Source organism: Macaca thibetana, chromosome 18, assembly GCF_024542745.1.
Source record: "Macaca thibetana thibetana isolate TM-01 chromosome 18, ASM2454274v1, whole genome shotgun sequence".
Classification (NCBI taxonomy): Eukaryota; Metazoa; Chordata; class Mammalia; order Primates; family Cercopithecidae; genus Macaca; species Macaca thibetana.
Window position 1 is genome coordinate 70,584,349 of NC_065595.1, and position 19,459 is coordinate 70,603,807.

Here is a 19,459-nt window from a genome sequence, read left to right on the forward strand (position 1 = left end):
CATATCAAGGGCTCAGTATTGGTCTCTGCTGTTGGCAAATTGGGCACTCAGCAGTGGCCGTAGCCAGGTCAGCCTTGGTGAATGGAAGTCCATGTTGCTGAGCCCATGTGTAACCTCCATCCCTGCCACCATGGCCCGTTGGTTCAGGGGCCCATTGGGCGATGTCAGGGTGGCTGCGGAAAGAAGCTGAGTGATCCACAGAACGGGGTCATCCTATCCACTTCATTATTAAACTCCTTTTCCACTGAGGTCACCTGGTGGTGAGCACTCACATGGGATACAAATATCGTCACAATTTTTGACCACTCAGAGAAGTCTATCCGCATAGCTCTTCCCCAGATTTCTTTGTCACCAATTTTCCAATCACGCTTCTTCCAAGTCCCTGACCATCCAGCCAAACCATTGGCTACAGCCCGTGAATCAGTACATACTCACACATCTGGCCATTTCTCCTTCCGTGCAACATTCACAGCTAGATGCACGGCTCGGAGTTCTGCCCACTGGGAAGATTTCCCTTCACCGCTGTCCTTCAGGGATGTCCTAGAAAGGGGCTGGAGGGCTGCAGCTGTCCATTTTCACATGGTGCCTGCATGTCGTGCAGAACCGTCTGTGAACCAGGCCCTTGTCTTCTCTTCCTCTGTCAACTGATCATGGGGAACTCCCCATGAGACCTCGGTGCAGACTGGGGAGGGAGAGAGAAGGCAGGTGGCAGGAGTGCAGACCATGGACATTTGAGCCACTTCCTCATGTAACTTACTTGTGCCTTCAGGACCTGCTCGAGCCCAGTCATGTACATACCACTTCCATTTGATGATGGATGCTGCTGTGCATGACCCACTTTATGGCTAGATGGGTCAGAAAGCACCCAGTTCATGAGAGGCAGTTCAAGTCCCATGGTGACTTGATGACCGATAATCAAATGTTCAGTTTCCACCAAACTCCAGTAACAGGTTAACAGCTGTCTCTCCAAAGGGGAGTAGTTATCTGCATAAGATGTCAGAGCCTTGCTCCAAAATCCTAGAGGCCTTTGCTGTAATTCACCTATGGGGGCCTGCCAAAGGCTCCAAACAGCATCCCTATCTGCCACTGACGCCTCAAGCACCATTGGACCTGCTGGGTCACATGGCTCAAGTGTCAGAGCAGCTTGCACAGCAGCCTGGACCTGTTGCAGAGCCTTCTGTTCTGGACCCAACTCAAAATGGCAGCCTTTCGGGTCACTCGATAAATGGGCTGGAGTAACACACCCAAATGAGGAATGTGTTGCCTCCAAAATCCAAATAGGCCTAGTACCTCTTTCTTGGTTTTAGTAGGGGCCAAATGCAGCAACTTATCCTTTACCTTAGAAGGAATATCTGGACAGGCCCCACACCACTGGACCCATAGAAATTTTACTAAGGTTGAAGGTCCCTGAAATTTAGGAGGATTTATTTCCCTCCTCTGCCATGCAAATGTCTCTCCAATAAGTCCAGTGTTTTTGCTACTTCTTGCTCACTGGATCCAGTTAGCGTAATGTCATCAATGTAATGGACCAGTTTGATATCTTATGGAAGTGAAAAGCTATCAAGGTCTCCAAATAAGACTATGACACAAAGCCAGAGAGCTGATATACCTCTGAGGCAGTACGGTAAAAGTATATTGCTGGCCTTGCCATCTGAAGGCAAATTGTTCCTCGTGGGCCTTATGGACAGGAATGGAGACAAAGGCATTTGCCAAGTCAATGGCCGCATACCAGGCACCAGCAGATGTGTTAATTTGCTCAAGCAGTGAAATCACATCTGGTACGGCTGCTGCAGTTGGAGTCACCACTTGGTTAAGCTTGCGATAAGATTGTCATTCTCCAAGATCCATCTGTCTTCTGCACAGGCCACATGGGAGAGTTGAACCGGAATGTGGTGGGAATCACCACCTCTGCATCTTTCAGGTCCTTGATGGTGGCACTAATCTCCGCAGTCCCTCCAGGGATTTGATGTTGTTTTTGATTGACTAGTTTTCTAGGTAGAGGCAGCTCTAATGGCTTCCATTTGGCCTTCCCCACCATAGTAGCCCTCACCCTACTAGTCAGGGAGCCAGCATGGGGGTTCTGCCAGCCGCTGAGTATGTCTGTGCCAATTCTGCATTCTGGCATTGGGGAAAAGACCACAGGATGAGGCTGGGGACCCACTGGAACCACTGTAAGTCGGCCATGAGCTAACATTCTGTTAATTACCTGACCTCCATAAGCCCCTACTTTAACTGGAGCACTACGATGACATTTTAGGTCCCCTGGATCCACCGTCAGCTCAGAGCCAGTGCCAGTAGTCCCTGAAATGTCTGATCATTTCCCTTTCCTCAATGCAGTTACCCTGGTGAAAGCCAGAGGTCTCCTTGGGGAAGGATGGGGGAAAGATTCACTGCATATATTGTCTGTAATGTAGTGGGGTTCTTCCTCAAGGGGACCCAGCCTCCCCTTCATTCAAGGGGTTCTGGGTCTGTAAACTGGCTCAAGTCTGGAAATTTAGGGGCTGATTCTGTTTTTACAATTCAAATTAGTCTTTTGTCCATTAGACCTAGAAGTTTTCTGTTTGTATAATTTAAGTAAGAATGCAGTAGGCTTCCTATCGATTTCACTTCTAGGAACACCATGATTAATTAGCCAATGCCATATTCTACACTCACTCTCAGAAAGTGAGACTATTCTGATTGTCGCTTTGCCTCTGCTGTTCATTATGGTAACTATGCCCACCTTGCCTTTGACAGTTGAGTGTTGCCACTTGGCCCCTGCCACCTCAGGATCCAATGATTCTCATTGTATTTAAATTTTGTAGTTGAGCGACTGTGGTTCCAAAGATGCAGGTGTTGCCCTCACAAATCTATTTCGCAAAGCATTGGTCAAGGGTATATCTTCTGGACCCTCTCAGCTGGGATGGGTAGATCTAAAGTGACTAATCCACTCCACCATCCCAATCTCCCTAAACCTTTGGATCCCTTCCTCTATATTAAACCAAGGAGATCGGCATGTCCAGCTCACTCACCGTAGGTCATCTTTTAATCCATATTTTAACCAAGCAAATAACCTATTAGAACCTTTTTTAATTCCCTGAGCTGCAACATTGAATGCAGAGTCCCTACTTAGTGGACCCAAATCAATAAATTCAGCTGATCCAACTCTTTGTTCCTTCCACAATTATCCCATGCCCTTAATATCCATTCCCACGTCTGTTCTCCAGATTGCTGTTTATATAAATTAGAGAACTCAAACAGTGCTTTTTGAGCGTAGCACACCTCCTCGTGGGTCACACTCTCAACCTCACGTTTAGGGACCTGCTAGGACTTTTAGTCTATTTATAGGTCTAGAAGCAAACAGGTGTTGGGGGAAGGCTTCTGAGGAGAATCAACATTATCTTGCCTGGCAACTGCCTCAGGGGAGGCCACCACTGTTGCCTCAGGTAGCACAGGGTTTATCTCCTCAGATAAAGGTGGAAAGGCTGATGGCAGCATGGTTCTTCCGGAGGGGATGTTGCCACTACTGGGGATGGGGACGCTGTTCCTTCCAGCAAAAAAGGTTCATCACAGTTTACAAACTCAGCGTCCCCAGCTTCATCTGGGTCCTCCCACACGTCCCCATTCCAAGTTGCAGGGTCCCATTCTTTTTCAAGCAATGCCTTTGCTTTAACAGTAGACACCTGGTGAGGCTGTGCATGTATCTTTCATTGCAGGTCAGCCACTCATGATAAGAGCTTGTGTCTGTTTTTCCACAATTTCAGCTCTTTCTGTACAGGAGATAAGACTCTCACGCAGAGCAACCTTAGCAGATTTGAGGCTCAGTATCTGCTTCTGAAGCCGGGAGACAGAATCCCTGAGTTCATCATTTTCTTTCATCACTTTGTCCACTGAACTTAGGAGCAACCAACCAAGAACATTATGTTCCTTGGTTCTCCACATATGGTCAAAGATATTAGGTATAGAGTCACTAAACTCCTTGCCTCTCATGGGTGGTGAATCAGGAGTGTCAAATGCATTTATTTTGCGTACTCTCTGAACAGTTGATGCCGAGGACTATCAGTGTTCTCTATACTGTTAGAAGTAGCGTCCTTAGCATTTTCAGGTCTAATCATATTAAGCAGCCAACTCCAGAAACCCCAAAACCAACAAAAGAACTCTATCCTTAATATTCTGTTCCTCTAGAACCACTCGTGGTACCAAAATCTGTATTAGTCAGGGTTTTCTTAGAGGGACACAACTAATAGGATACACACACACACACAAGTATATGCATTTATTTCATATATACATATATATGTCATATACACATACATATGTCATATACATACATACATATATATGTATAAATATAAAGGGGAGTTTATTAAGTATTAACTTGCATGATCACAGGGTCCCACAATAGGCTGTCTGCGAGCTGAGGAGCAAGGAGAGCCAGTCTGAGTTTCGAAACTGAAGAACTTAGAGCCTGATGTTCGAGGGCAGGAAGTATCCAGCACAGGAGAAAGATGTAGACTAGGAGGCTAGGCCTGTCCCTCCTTCTCATGTTTTTCTACCTGCTTTATATTCGCTGATTAGATTGTGCCCACCAGATTAAGGGTGGGTCTGCCTTCCCCAGCCCACTGTCTCAAATGATAATCTCTTTTGGCAAGACCCTCCCAGACACACCCAGGATCAATACTTTGTCTCCTTCAATCCAGTCAAGTTGACACTCAGTATTAACCATCACATTCGGATACAACTATTTTTGCTTTAAGTCCTTTGCACTGGCTGTGTGCTGTGATGAGCATTTCCCCCTATATCTCAGCCTAAATGTCACCTACTCAGGGACCTCTTTCCACACCCCTCAAACACCCGGTCCTGGTCACTCACCGACACACCACACTTCTGTCATTATCTCCACAGGACTGTCTCAATTCTTTCATGTTAGTAAGTGGTTAGTAGTATCCGCCTCTTGCCTCTTCACTCTTCTCCAACTAAAGCATTTGTTCCAGGAAAACAAGCTCCCACTCTCTATCTTATTCCTTGCTGTACCCACAGTGTCTTGGGGTAGGGCCTGGGCAGCAGTAAGCTCAAATAGTTAAGTTCTTTGCCTTAAATGTTCACACAACAGCAATGGAAATGACACCAGTATGTTCATTCATTCCTCCATTCATTTCAGTCTGTTTCCTCATCTGTAACATGGAGGTAACTACCTCATAGGGTCACCGGGGCTTTAAAAACAAAAAACAAACAACAAAAAAAAACACTAATGCACTTAAGGTATTGTTACACAGTGCCTGGCATATAGTAATCATCTAATAAATATAAATTATTATTGTGATATTGATCTTTCATTGATTCATTCAACAGACATTTACTGGTCTATCAATATGGCTCGATTCTGGGAATACAAAAAACAAAAAATGTATAAGGCATGGCTCCTGCTCTTGAGATCCTCTTTAAACCATAGATAGTTCAGCTTCTCTATAGTTCTCAGAATAAAAAAATTGCTGATGCTGTTCACCAGATCATGTGCGTCCTGGAGTATTTTGAATGATGGTGGGAGGTGACCAAGACACTGGCACTAAAGGTGGGAAGAGGACTGTGTGAGGAGCACCCTTTACCAGGCCTAGGGGACAGCAGGACAGTAGGATGGAACAGTCATCGTGGTGGCCATGGGCGCTCAGGCTGGCGCAGTGCAATGAGGTGAGTCCTTGCATATGAACAGAAAGGAGAGAGGGGAGTGATGCTGGGCAAATAACAGACCATTCCTCACCACCAAAACCTGCTTTTGGAAAATAATTTAATAAAACTATGATGGTAAAAACTTCATGTTGAACCTACTGGGAATATTGACTTTAAAAAAGGGAGGTGGAGGCTTTAAACCAAACCAACAGATCTCTGTGCGGGGGGGCCATATGGCTCAGCTACCTGTGCTGCAGGCCTCTGGTGGGCATGGACAGAACTGCCCACCGTTCTACTTGTAAGGCAGGTCTAGGGGTAAGTACAGACTGAAAATTAACGTATTTGGGAAAATAAATGGAGTTATTATGCATGCTTTAACAACACTCTGGATAAAACCACAGTCACATGCCACTTGTCTGTCCATCTTCCGGTAGGCGCCGTTCTTCCTCTGCCGTTGGGCACTAGAGTTGCACTGGCAGCCGTCGAGTTAGCAGGTGTGAATGACTCTCTGTGTATTTTTCTTGCCCTGTCTTATCTCAGACTCACTCAGCCACTTCATACAATCAAATTGGCAAAAGCCAATGCTGGCAGGGACCTCTAAACACTTTGGAAGAATTGGCACTGCTCAGAGAGAGGATCCGGAGTTGCTGTCAGTGGGGACTGGACTGTTGTCCTGCCCTGAACTAGACTCTCTTTGCCTGGCATGGAGCTACGCAATCCTGGCTTTTAAGTTTCTTTTCCTCTTTCGTTATGGTTACAACAGGACTTCGTAAAACCAGGATGCTCTTCCCTGCAGAGTAATTTTTATGTGCAATGGAGTCTGTCTTGGTTTTCCTCAGATGTATTGAGGAAATAATCCCACAACGTAATGAAGCGTGCTGGATTCTTAGCACCAAACATGCGTTTTGTCAGCTAAACAGAGGGGTCTAGTTGTATATGTGATAGGAATGACTTGTTTCCTTTCTCAGGTATCTTCAGATAATGGCAAAAGTTGGATTTTAAAGTGTTGAAATGCCACATTCAACATTGTAAGTGTTGCAACGATGCTGATGACTTAACAGCACTGTCTTTTGTCGGACACATCAGAGTTTTTAAAACATATTCGCATACTTTTTGAATTATCGCCCGGCGAATTGTTTTTGTATTTATAATGGTTTTCTTGCTTATTGCGGTATCCCCATCCTGCCTGGCAGGATAGACGGTGTGTGTATTTTGTATGTGTGCATGCGTGTGTGTGTTCTTTCTCCCATTTAATATTTTCAAATGCTCCGTGGAACGGGTATGACTCTAGATTTTACACATGAGGAAATGAAAGGAGGAAAGGTTTTACATGAGAAAACAGAAACTCAGAAAAATTATCTAACTTTTATTTTGTGGTTAAATATCAAGAAGGTGGTAGATCTACACCTGGACTTAAAGTTTTTTAAAAATTTGAGTCCAGTATACTTTCAGGTACAAAAAAGCTTTTCTCAACAAGTACTGACCCTGATAAGTGGTCCATAATCTGGCTCTTTCAATCTATTTTCTCCATGTCTGCCAGAGTGATCTAAGGTGAACATCTGGCTATGTACAGTCCAGTGCTTAAAATGGAGCACTGGCATTTAAAGTGTATTGTTTATTCTGAGGGGGCAGGTAAAGGGGCCAGGGTTCCCTGCTGGATTTTTCCTGACTCTACCTCATCATCTCTCTGAGGATCTCATCCTGGGACTTGAGCCCTGCCCAGAGTTAGACTTCTGCTGGGTACCGAGACACACGTCTGCCAGTCTAGAGGGGCAGGTGGTGGCGGGTGAGTGGTGCTCCCCAAGTTCCCATCAAGGAACTATCCGGTTTTGGGAACCCTTAGCTTTCACTGCAAAGGTTTAACGTGCTGAACATTCGGCACGTATCTTTTAGAGGAGATTTGTGCATGAATGCATATCCTGCGGGTATTTCCAACTGGCATTTTGGGGTTCTTTTTACTATTGCACAGTGATGTTGTATTTCTTTGGCTTGACACAATAAATGATTTCTTAGGTAACACAACAAATGCTGGGCAGAACTAGGAAGAATTCATTGTCTTCATTCCTTTTGGGTCTTTTTTTTTTTTTTTTTTTTGACAGTAGCTCTGTAGCCCGGGCTGGAGTGATCCTAGAGGCCTCCCGGGTTTAGGCCATGCCTCAGCCTCCGGAAGGGGACTAACCCCGCCACCTCGCCGGCTATTTTTTGTATTTTTAGTGATTGCAAGGATGCCTCAGTCTCTCGGCCTCCCAGGCAAATATTGAGCAACTCACATTTTACAGTGCCGTTGGCCTAGAGGAATAAGGTAACCTATTGCAAGTGCCTTATCTCCCAGGCAAATCTTAACTCACATTTTCAGGGCTATTGGTTTCTCTTACTGGATTTTTGCTTGTTCATTCATTCAACACATATGTGTCAAATATCTATTGTCTGCCAGGCACAACACTACATATACTTAGCTAAACTCTGGTTAGTTTAGCTTTTTGTATTTGTTGATTTATTTTAATTGACAAGTAAAAATTGTATGTGTTTTTGGTGTGCAACATGATGTTTTAATGTAAGTATACATTGTTGAAGGGCTAAATCAAGCTATTTAACATTATCTCACATACTTTTCCTTTGTGGTGAGAACACTTAAAATCTACTCTTTCAGCAATCTTAGTTTATCTTTTTAATAAGACTGCAGTTCTCTGTAATGTATAGAGAGTAACTTAAATCAGTTTACTGTTTTTTTTTGACGGAGTCTCAGCTGTGTCGCCCAGGCTGAAGTGCAATGGCCTGATCTCAGCTCACTGCAAGCTCCGCCTCCCAGGTTCCTGCCATTCTCCTGCCTCAGCCTCCCAATTAGCTGGGACTACAGGTGCCGCCACTACGCCTGGCTAATTGTTTTTGTATTTATAGCAGAGATGGGGTTTCACCGTGTTAGCCAGGATAGTCTCGATCTCCTGACCTCATGATCCACCTGCCTCGGCCTCCCAAAGTGCTGGATTATAGACATGAGTCACCTCACCCAGCCCAGTTTACATTCTTCAACAGGAAAGGATTCATCCCTAAATATACTGTGGTCACATTTCACATGAATGTAGAGTGATCTCTACTAATTAACTTAATTTAGTAATGTTTTACTTGTCTAGAAATTTCACAGCATATGGCAGATTTTTCTTTACTGGACTTAGCATGTCTTCATTTCATTAGAAAGCATTAGTAATTGTAGCATCTACTTTACCTGCCCTATTTAAATTAGCACTTTAGAGGAAGGAAAATTAAAATCCAATTAAAATTGGATGTAAAAGCTAAGTGTAATTGTGTATCTCTAGAAAGACTAATATTCCATTTAGTGCAAATATGTATGAAACCATATGCATAACCCACAGTAAGCTTTTGTGATCTGTTGGGACATGTTTTTCTCTACTTTGAGTTTCTTAGGAGTCAGAATTATTTTAGAGCTGTTATAGTAAGCAACATTTTCTTAGACTAGTTTAATAGATTCAAATATGTTCATTCCAACAGATTAAAAAAGTACAATGCTTACTTTTGGAAAAAACCACATTATATGTATGTATTGATATATAACATATATATCAATGCTATCATGTAACTTATATATAACATATACATAGATATATATGTTATATAAATAAAGATATATTATACATATAACTTTAATTCTCAGGGAAGTAAATGATAAAGACTTGTCATCTTGTTTGCTTTGAAACTCTGATGTCTAAGGATTTTATAAAATTAAACTATCAGCCTGTTAGAATGACCATTATGGCTGCATCTGGATGAATAAAATTTTATCCAAGTGTCTTATAGATAAATCTTACCATATTCAAGGACTAGAAGTCTGAGACTATCTCTCCTCAGTAATGTTACTAATGAGTTTCACCTCATTTTTTAATTAATAGAAATACATTCTTGAATAACGATTTTGAAAAATTCATTTCAGAACTCTGGTTTGTTTTCTATGCATTATTGCTACTAGTTTTCATGTTGACAGATGAAAAGAGAATGACCCTATCAGATGGAAGATATTGTGTGAATGGTTGTTCTCAGGTCAGAATTTCGAGGAAGGAAAATTAACATTTTAAGTTTTCAGGTAAAATTTGTGAAATAAAATTCTTAGTGATGATATTCATTGTTATTTGCAACTGCTGAGGAGTTTACAAAACAGTTCCTGGCTAATTGTTTAAAATGAGAGTGTTAAAGGTAAATCTTGATAGTGTCTACTAATGGTCCTGGGAAAGTAAAAAGTTCTAAATAAGACTGAAAGAAGTCTTCTCCCCAGGCACGGTGGCTCATGCCTATAATCCTGGCACTTTGGGAGGCCAAGGCAGGCGGATCATGAGCTCAGGAGATTGAGACCATCCTGGCTAACACGATGAAACTCCGTCTCTACTAAAAATACAAAAAATTAACCAGGGGTGGAGGCGGCGCCTGTGGTCCCAGCTGCTGGCGAGGCTGAGGCAGGAGAATGGCATGAACCCGGGAGGCGGAGCTTGCAGTGAGCCAAGATTGCACCGCTGCACTCCAGCCTGGGTGACAGAGCAAGACTTGGTCTCAAAAAGAAAAAAAAAAAAGAAAAAAAAGAAAAGAAAAGAAAGAAGTCTTCTCATTTTCGTGCATGGTTTTTATAATGAAGCTAATAAGTGGAATTCACATGATAATTGAACTTGTTAATTGGGCAGAGAACAAGGAGAACTTATCTACAGATCAAAGAGAGGTTGAATGCACCTATATTTGGTCATGAAAATATGTCCTCTCATTGCTGGATTTAATAGTGTAATAGAGATCATTTTCACTGCTTGACCACATTTGCTATCAGAGACTTTGACCTTTCAGACTGAAATCTTTTGGAATTCAAATGAAAGCCCTGCCAAGAGATATTTGAGAAGGCTGGGGAGCACCGGACTTACTGGGCAAGCCGAATTCCTCAGATATGTGAGAATGAACTCATGCTCCCTCAGCTTTAAACTTGTTTAAAAACAGGGTCTTGCTCTGTTGCCCAGGCTGGAGTGCAGAGGTGCAATCATAACTCACTGCTGTCTTGGACTCGTGGAATCAAGGGATCATTCCACCTCAGCCTCCCCAGTAGCTAAGACTACAGTTGTGCACCACCACATCTGGCTAGTTTTAAAATTATTTTTAAATTTTTTGTAGAGACAGGGTTCTGCTATGTTGCCCAGGCTGGTCTGGAACTCTTGGCTTCAAGTGATTCTCTTGCCTTGACCTACCAAAATACTGGGATTACAGGCATGAGCTACTGTGCCCAGCCAATTTTTGTTTTGTTTTGTTTCTGACAGAGTCTTGCTCTGTTGCCCAGGATGGAGCACAGTGACACGATCTTGGCTCACTGCAGCCTCCACCTCCTGGATTCAAGCGGTTCTCCTGCCTAGCCTCCCGAGTAGCTGAAACTAAAGGCGTGCATCACCACACCCAGCTAATTTTTGTATTTTTAGTAGAGACAGGGTTTCACCATGTTGGCCAGGGTGGTCTTGAACTCCTCACCTCAAGTGATCCACTCACCTCGGCCTCCCACAGTGCTGGGATTATAGGCGTGAGCCACCGCGCCCAGTCAATGTGACCAGCCAATTTTATATTTTGTAATAAAACAATTTGCTTAAATTAAAATGTGATTTAATTTACGTATATTTGTGACTTAAACAAAATTGCAAGTAAATTTAGGACCAGGGAAGATATATTCTTTCTCTAAGCACAGGTCCCAGATCCATAGGTGCAATAGAAATGGTAACACAGCCTTGCATAGTTAAGTATTGAAGTCATGTTTACACAAATATCTTCAAAGTCCTGTAGCCAAGATTGTAAAGATATGTCATTAGATTTACAGTTGATTAAATATGGAGAATTTTCATAAATTGATGGTACTTCTTTAAAGCTTCTTTTTAAAATTTTCTTCTTTTTAAGGTTTTGGGATCAGACCAGAGGCCGTTTAGTAATCTTTTAACTCCGCGGTGTGTGGAATCATTGGTTTGTTTTCCTGCCTAGAAACCCTGTCTTTTCTCTCTTCCTGCCTTTGCCCCTACCAAGGCACTTTATAAAATAGCTGGTGCTCAATAAAACCTGTCACTGTTTTCTTTTTGCCAATTTCTGCATTTGTCCTGTTTAAATGCTGAAGTGACTAACTTCCCTCAGGGTGCAAAATATGCACCAAAGAAAATTTAGCTAACAATGCAAATCAACAAACCTTATCTTTTTGAGAAAAAAATCCCTATTTTGTGGTAAATATTTTTCATGCAAAAGATGCCTCCGAACTTGCCCTTGAGTCATGGCAATATAATTTTACTGGTGCTTTGGAACAGATGAGAAGTTTAAAAGAAGACTGGGTGATTTATTAACCAAGTATTACATAATGAATTCTGGGCTGATGTTATCTGTGGCTGGTGGTCATTTTAGGGACAGATAGGTCTGGAATGCTGGTTGGCAATATGATTGCAACACGACCACATTGTTGAGGGACTTAGTGCCCTGTGCAATTCTGACTGGTTCTGATGGATGCAGTCTGATTATCCTGATTATCTTATAACTATTCCAAGTTATAACATGGAGGTACATTGATCTCTAAAGCTTCCATTTGGGTACAAAAACCATTGCAATTTATGAAGTATCAACTAGGTAGTAATTTCAGGTTGTGGTTGATTTTTCATTGCTCTCATATTCATACTATTGTTTATTTACTGTTTGAAACTCTTGAGACTAATAGTTTAATGTATTCTAAGCCACAGAAAGGAAAGCTATTTTGCAACAGTCACCTCCGACATCTATTCCTCTAGTGTGACCTGGCACTGGCTATGACAAGAGGCAGTGTTTAGATGGAACAAAGGGCTAGACTCAGCTTCATGCGGGTGGTTTAAGTGCTATATTTATACTCCAGAACCAAGTTTTGTTGCCTTCTCCCTACTCTAAAACCCCTGCTACCTTTGTAATATTTCATTGTGTTAATATAGCTCATAACGCCAATTTTTGTTTTTAGCAGAGAAAGTCACAAACATAGTTCTTTTAAAGTATAATTAGGCAAGGGCAGTTATCAATTGATGATGTTTTAATTAAGCCATAATAACTTGGTTTTATTTGTAATCAAATGCAAGTATTTGGCCGGGCGCAGTGGCTCACGCCTGTAATCTCAGCACTTTGGGAGGCTGAGGTGGGCGGATCACGAGGTCAGGAGATTGAGATCATCCTGGCCAACATGGTGAAACCCTGTCTCTACCAAAAATACAAAAATTAACTGGGCATGGTGGTGTGCGCCTGTAGTCCCAGCTACTCGGGAGGCTGTGGCAGGAAAATCACTTGAACCCGGGAGGTGGAGGTTGCAGTGAGCCAAGATTGGGTGTCTTGCTCAGTCTTGCTGAGCCTGAGTGACAGAGCAAGACTCCGTCTCAAAAAAAAGCAAGTATTTGTTCTATTGCTTTTCCTCCATTCACCTCCATTCACCCAAATAACTATTCTTCTTATCTTTTTAGTATTACTACAAATCAGTGAAGGTGTAGATTCAACTGTCTTATTTTCCTCCTCCCAACCAATTCATATTCTTTTAGAGATTCTACTAGGGAAACTGCAAGAATAATGTAACTACATGACAGGATATAAGTGCCCATAAAGATAGATTTTTCTATGTTCCAGTTGCTTTTAAGGTGAGGAATTAAAAATTCTCCGGTATAATTTTGTCTGTATTTCTTACCTTGGGTCTAACTGTGTCTGCAACCATATCTAAGATATTTACCTGTACTACAAATTTTTCCTGCAGAGTCAGAGTCAGAGGCTTACGTCTCTCTCTCTCTCTCTCTTTTTTTTTTTTTGCTGTAATTAACCTGATCTGAAGGATGTGATTTTCATTTGACCAATTTATTAAGTTAAAAACTCATTGTGAAACAGTATTCCCAATCAGAATTTGTATCAGTGATTTACCCTTAGGAAATTATTTTACAATAAATCAGGGCATGTGAGAAGTTTCTCATACTTTTCATTCCACTTCTTGATGGTATGTTTTTTCTTTTTACATTGTTTCTGTTACGAAACATTCCAGCATTGGTCGGCATTTGAATGAGATCCAAAGGTTAGATGCAATCGATCCCGCCTTACTATTTTGTATAATGTTCTGATGCTGCTTGGAATAGTTTGTTCTCATCTTAGGCCACTTGGAAAACAATGATGCTAACACATCTCAGGGTTGTCACTCCAGGCATCTCAATCAATTGTGCAGTGGAATAAAAAGGAAATGGGTATGAAAGAAGGGCCAGTCTGGGACAACCCCTGTACCCCCAGGGCCCCTCCAGGTCACAACGTTGGAGAGGCAGATTGTGTGGAAGTCAAGGTCATGCACTGTGGAACAAGACCGCTTGGATTCACATCCTGGCTGCCGACCTTGGACTGTTTGCTTCAGCAGTGCTTCACAGGTACCCATTTGTAGGGACATCTGTACCCCGAGGAATCATTTACACAAGTCGAATGAGCAGATGATGAACTTAACAGAGGTGGAAGTAAATGTCAGCTCTGTGGAATGTGTCAAGAAGTTTATGGGGATTGAAGGAAACATAAAAATTGTTACATGTGTGCTGACAACATAAACTTTTAGCCATCCAACTAGTACATAAACAGAAAGCTGAATATTCGTAGTCAAAGAAATAGAAGCCAATATGCTGATCTGAGGACCCTCTTTGAATGCAGCTACTGTATCCCTTGCCTTTCAAGTGGCTATATTTGAGTGTGACTATCCTTGAGGAATTCAGTCTGTTGGAAGCGGAAGGCACTGACTTCATACCCTTCTGTGGGACTCAGTGATGCTCCTGCTGAAGACTGACACCTAAAGAAGAGCCCCATTGATTTCACAGCCTCTCCCACCCAACATGTTTTAAAGGTTAGCTGGATCTTTCAAATAGAGGCCACATTTTGATCCCATATACAAACATCCAAAGGGACATTTTCTTTCTCCAATAGAAATGTTTAAATTTGCAGGCTTTGGAAACTAAGATTTACTGACGTAGGTGATGAGTAAACATTTCGGAAAGCATTCTAAACAAACTTTGTGTATTGCATTGAATTTATGTAAATCAGTACACTTTGTGTATTACATTGAATTTATGTAAATCAGCACGGGATCTCTTTCTCCTTGGAGAGAGAGAAAAGTTGCAATGAACACCATTGTCGGTGTCTTTCAGGAATTCCGTGACCAGTTGGTAAGTGCTTCTGGAGCTGTCACGTTGAGGTTCCCAAAGGCTAGAATGTGTGCTCATCAGCTCGTCAACCAGATCCTTGGTGCCAGTTATTTACAAATCGAATTGTGAAATCTGTATACTAGAATGATTTTGATTTATTTGATTTTTATTGATGCATAATAATTGTACATTTTTAGGGGGTACAGGTGATGTTTTGATGCAGGCAAATAATGTGTAATGATCCAATCAAGGTGTTTAGGATATCCATCTCCTCAGGCACTTAGCATTTTTATTGTGTTGGAATGTTTCAGATCTTCTCTCTTACCTACTTTGAAACACACAATTTTTTTTTTTTTTTTTGAGACAGAATCTTGCTTTGTTGCCCAGGCTAGAGTGCAGTGGAGTCTCGACTCACTGCAACCTCCACCTCCCGGGTTCAAACGATTCTTGCCTCAGCCTCCCAAGTAGCTGGCACTATAGGCACATGCCACCAAGCCAGGCTAATTTTTGTATTTTTAGTAGAGACAGGGTTTCATCATGTTGGCCAGGCTGGTTTTGAACTCCTGACCTCAAGTGATCTGCCTGCCTTGGCCTCCCAGAGTGCTGAGATTACAGGTGTGAGCCACCATGTCTGGCTGAAATATACAATAAATTATTGTTAACTACAGTCACCCTACTGAGTTATACAGTTAGATGGAATAACATTCAGTAGATAAATGGAATTTTTTTTTTTTTTTTTTTTTTTGAGACCAAGTCTCGCTCTGTCACCCAGGCTGGAGTGCAGTGGCCCGATCTCAGCTCACTGCAAGCTCCCCCTCCTGGGTTCACGCCATTCTCCTGCCTCAGCCTCCTGAGTAGCTGGGACTGCAGGCGCCCGCCACCGTGCCCGGCTAATGTTTTTGTATTTTTAGTAGAGACAGGGTTTCACTGTGTTAGCCAGGATGGTCTCAATCTCGTGATCCGTCCGCCTCGGCCTCCCAAAGTGCTGGGATTACAGGCGTGAGCCCGTAATCCGGCCCGTGCCCGGCCTGCAAATTTTCACACCCAAATTCTTTCACACCCAAGAAACAGATCACCCAAGCATTGTTGAGGTGCATTTTCACACCGTTGGGCAGCTTCCTCCTCAGGAGTCCCTTGCACATCTTCTATTAGTGTTTTTGGGGCTCAGAGAAACTCTGCCCTTCATGGGCTCCCCAAACTCCTAGACATTTCCAAAATCAAATACCAGATAGGATTTGTAAAGCTGGATATTGAAGGCAGTGGGCATAATCTGAGCACTGGTCATGTTTTTACTTGCATGATTGTCTTAAAATCCTTTATGATGAATATTGGGAAATAGCAATTATAGCTACTGTATCTTTACAGGGTACTGTATTATGTTTGTTATTTAGCTCTAAACACTGTGAAAATACATTTTAATTACTAATGTTTCCTCCTAACCTAAAACATATTTGAGAAGTTTCTCCCAAACCAATTAAAACTTAAAAATATCTATTGTGATATTTACGTTTCTTTTCCATATTACTTGTATTTTATGTTATTTATATTTTATCCTTTAAAGGAATAAAACTTCTCTTCATAGGCTATGACATTCATCCATGTTTCTGTCCCTCTCTACTGGGACACAAACTTGTTTAATTAAATATAGCACTTACAGCATTTTATTTCACATTTTACATTATAGTACAGTAATTTTGTCTGATATTATCATTGCCAGATAAAAATACCAGATTCCCACTTAAATCTGAATTTCAGATAAACGTAGCATTTTTTTAAAGTATAGAATGCTTCTCACAGTATTTTGGACACTGAAGGTTACTTGTGTTCTCCATATTCATATATTTTTTGCTTAGGACTTTATACATATGTGAAATTCTGCGTTCTTCTCTTATTAGTATTATATCATAATATTTGTCTCAATACATAGGCTTTGTGGTTATTACTTGAATGGCTGTATGCTGTCATCATGGAATTAAATCCCATACTTATCTAACATTTCCCTATTTGGGACATTTAGGATGTCTTCACTATTTTTACTTCCAGCAGTAATTTAAAACCTATCCTTGACCTCAGAAGAATTTAGAAAGTGTAGCATGGATAGAGATGAACATAAAACAAGGATTTTGGTTCTTTTGTAATGTTTTCTTAATGTAATTTTCTTGTAGGCTATTTTAAACTTAATAACTATGTATAAAACTCAAATTTTCTTTCTTTTTTTTTTTTTTTTTTTTGAGACAGAGTCTTGCTCTGTCGCCCAGGCTGGAGCGCAGTGGCCGGATCTCGGCTCACTGCAAGCTCCGCCTCCCGGGTTCACGCCATTCTCCTGCCTCAGCCTCCCGAGTAGCTGGGACTACAGGCACCCGCCACCTCGCCGGCTAGTTTTTTGTATTTTTTAGTAGAGATGGGGTTTCACTGTGTTAGCCAGGATGTCTCGATCTCCTGACCTCTGATCCGCCCGTCTCGGCCTCCCAAAGTGCTGGGATTACAGGCTTGAGCCACCGCGCCCGGCCAAAACTCAAATTTTCAATTAGCAAATGTGTAGCAAATGAACATATTTATTTATCCCAAACACTTAATATAGGAGTATTTGTTTCTGAATTCCATGTTTGATGGATACTCATTTAACTGTCTATAACCAAACCATCAATCGTGAATAGCTAAGTCTGAATGTACCAAAAACTTTGAAGCTCTTTAATATTACATAGAAAACAATAGAGCAACCTGGAAATCATTAAATTTGGGGAGAGACAGAATAAAAGAAGAGGATCTTAGTACTTAGGAATGTTCATGTTGTCCTTACTTATAACCAGATTTAGATGATTTCCACACTCCTTGCCTATTTAGTTCAAAGTCAAACAAATTGCTCCTCTGTTGTCAGTTATCTGATTTAAGAGCTGAGTTAGTGGAAGTATTGACGTTCAGAAATGGCTAGTGAGCTTCTCTGTATTTCTTTGATGATTCAGAAGCCGTCCAGCCTTATCTTACTCTTGGTGGTAATTGCTGACAATCTGTGAAAATGTTCTGTGTCCCGTCCTGTTAACTGTAGCCTATCTGTTGGCACTAGCTCTCTTTTCAAATACGTGGGGAAAAAAACACCCTAGCTGCCTTGTTTTTGTTTTGTTTTGTTTAAGATGGAGTCCCCCTCTGTTGCCCAGGCTGGAGTGCAGTGGCACGATCTCAGCTCACTGCAACCTCCACCTCCCAGGTTCAAGCAGTTCTCCTGCCTCAGTCTCCCGAGTAGCTAGGATTACAGGTGTGCACCACCACACCAGCTAATTTTTGTATTTTTAGTAGAGATGGGGTTTTGCCATGTTGGCCAGGCTGGTCTCGAACTCCTGACCTCAAGTGATCCACCTGCCTTGGCCTCCCAAAGTGCTGGGATTACAGGTGTGAGCCACCATGTCTGGCCTTCTCTGCTAACTTTAGAAAATCCTTTATTAGTAAAGACAGTTGTACATGCCTCTTTCTTGTCATTGTAAAGAGCTCTATTGTAAGACAGTGTCCTAGGTAGATACGCTTGAAAAGTCATTTGAGAGGAGGTTTCTGAGAGTCTTGAGTGTCAGACTCAAAAATTTGGAACTTGTGCAGAGAGGCACTATTACACGAGTGATAGCATCTCCCTTAATGTAAACATTTAATGTGTTTACTTGAAGGTTATGTAATGCAACCAGACTAGTGTAATGACTTTTTAAAAGAGGCGTATAGCTTTCTTTTCGGCCGGAACCGCCATCTTCCAGTAATTCGCCAAAATGACGAACACAAAGGGAAAGGGGAGAGGCACCCGATATATGTTCTCTAGGCCTTTTAGAAAACATGGAGTTGTTCCTTTGGCCACGTATATGCGAATCTATAAGAAAGGTGATATCGTAGACATCAAGGGAATGGGTACTGTTCAAAAAGGAATGCCCCACAAGTGTTACCATGGCAAAACTGGGAGAGTCTACAACGTTACCCAGCATGCTGTTGGCATTGTTGTAAACAAACAAGTTAAGGGCAAGATTCTTGCCAAGAGAATTAATGTGCGTATTGAGCATATTAAGCACTCTAAGTGCCGAGATAGCTTCCTGAAACGTGTGAAGGAAAATGATCAGAAAAAGAAAGAAGCCAAAGAGAAAGGTACCTGGGTTCAACTGAAGCGCCAGCCTGCTCCACCCAGAGAAGCACACTTTGTGAGAACCAATGGGAAGGAGCCTGAGCTGCTGGAACCTATTCCCTATGAATTCATGGCATAATAGGTGTTAAAAAATAAAATAAAATAAAAGACCTCTGGGCTGAGAAATGTTTCTCTTCATTGAGTAGAAGTGTGATGTCCTATCCCCCAAAGAAATACTTAAAGCAAATTTTAGTTGTATCCTAATTTATTACGTAATGTCTTTCCTATTCAAATTTAATGTATTCCTTGCTGAAGGATGTAAGGTAACTTATTGTGCAACGAATTACTCAGTTGGTTAGAAAATGGCCAGATATTATGTATGAAATATTTGTACTGGTTTGAAGATAGTTTTAAATCGTCAAGGAAGAAATAAAGTAATTTTTTTTTTTTTTTAGACAGTCTTGCTCTGTCAACCTGGTTGGAGTGCAATGGTGTGATCTCGGCTCACTGCAACATCTACCCTCTGGGTTCAAGCGATTCTGCCTCAACC

General features: G+C 41.8%; 2 protein-coding genes across 12 annotated transcripts in view; both read left to right on the top strand.

The window, feature by feature from the left end:
• PIEZO2 (piezo type mechanosensitive ion channel component 2) overlaps positions 1–19,459 on the top strand; it is a 465,650-nt gene that overhangs the window by 17,176 nt on the left and 429,015 nt on the right. The gene's annotated exons all lie outside the window — the stretch shown is intronic.
• LOC126941207 (60S ribosomal protein L21-like) lies at positions 18,523–19,089 on the top strand. Its single transcript, XM_050767532.1, has one exon. The coding sequence runs from the start codon at positions 18,566–18,568 to the stop codon at positions 19,046–19,048; it is 483 nt and encodes a 160-aa protein (XP_050623489.1). The 5' UTR covers positions 18,523–18,565; the 3' UTR covers positions 19,049–19,089.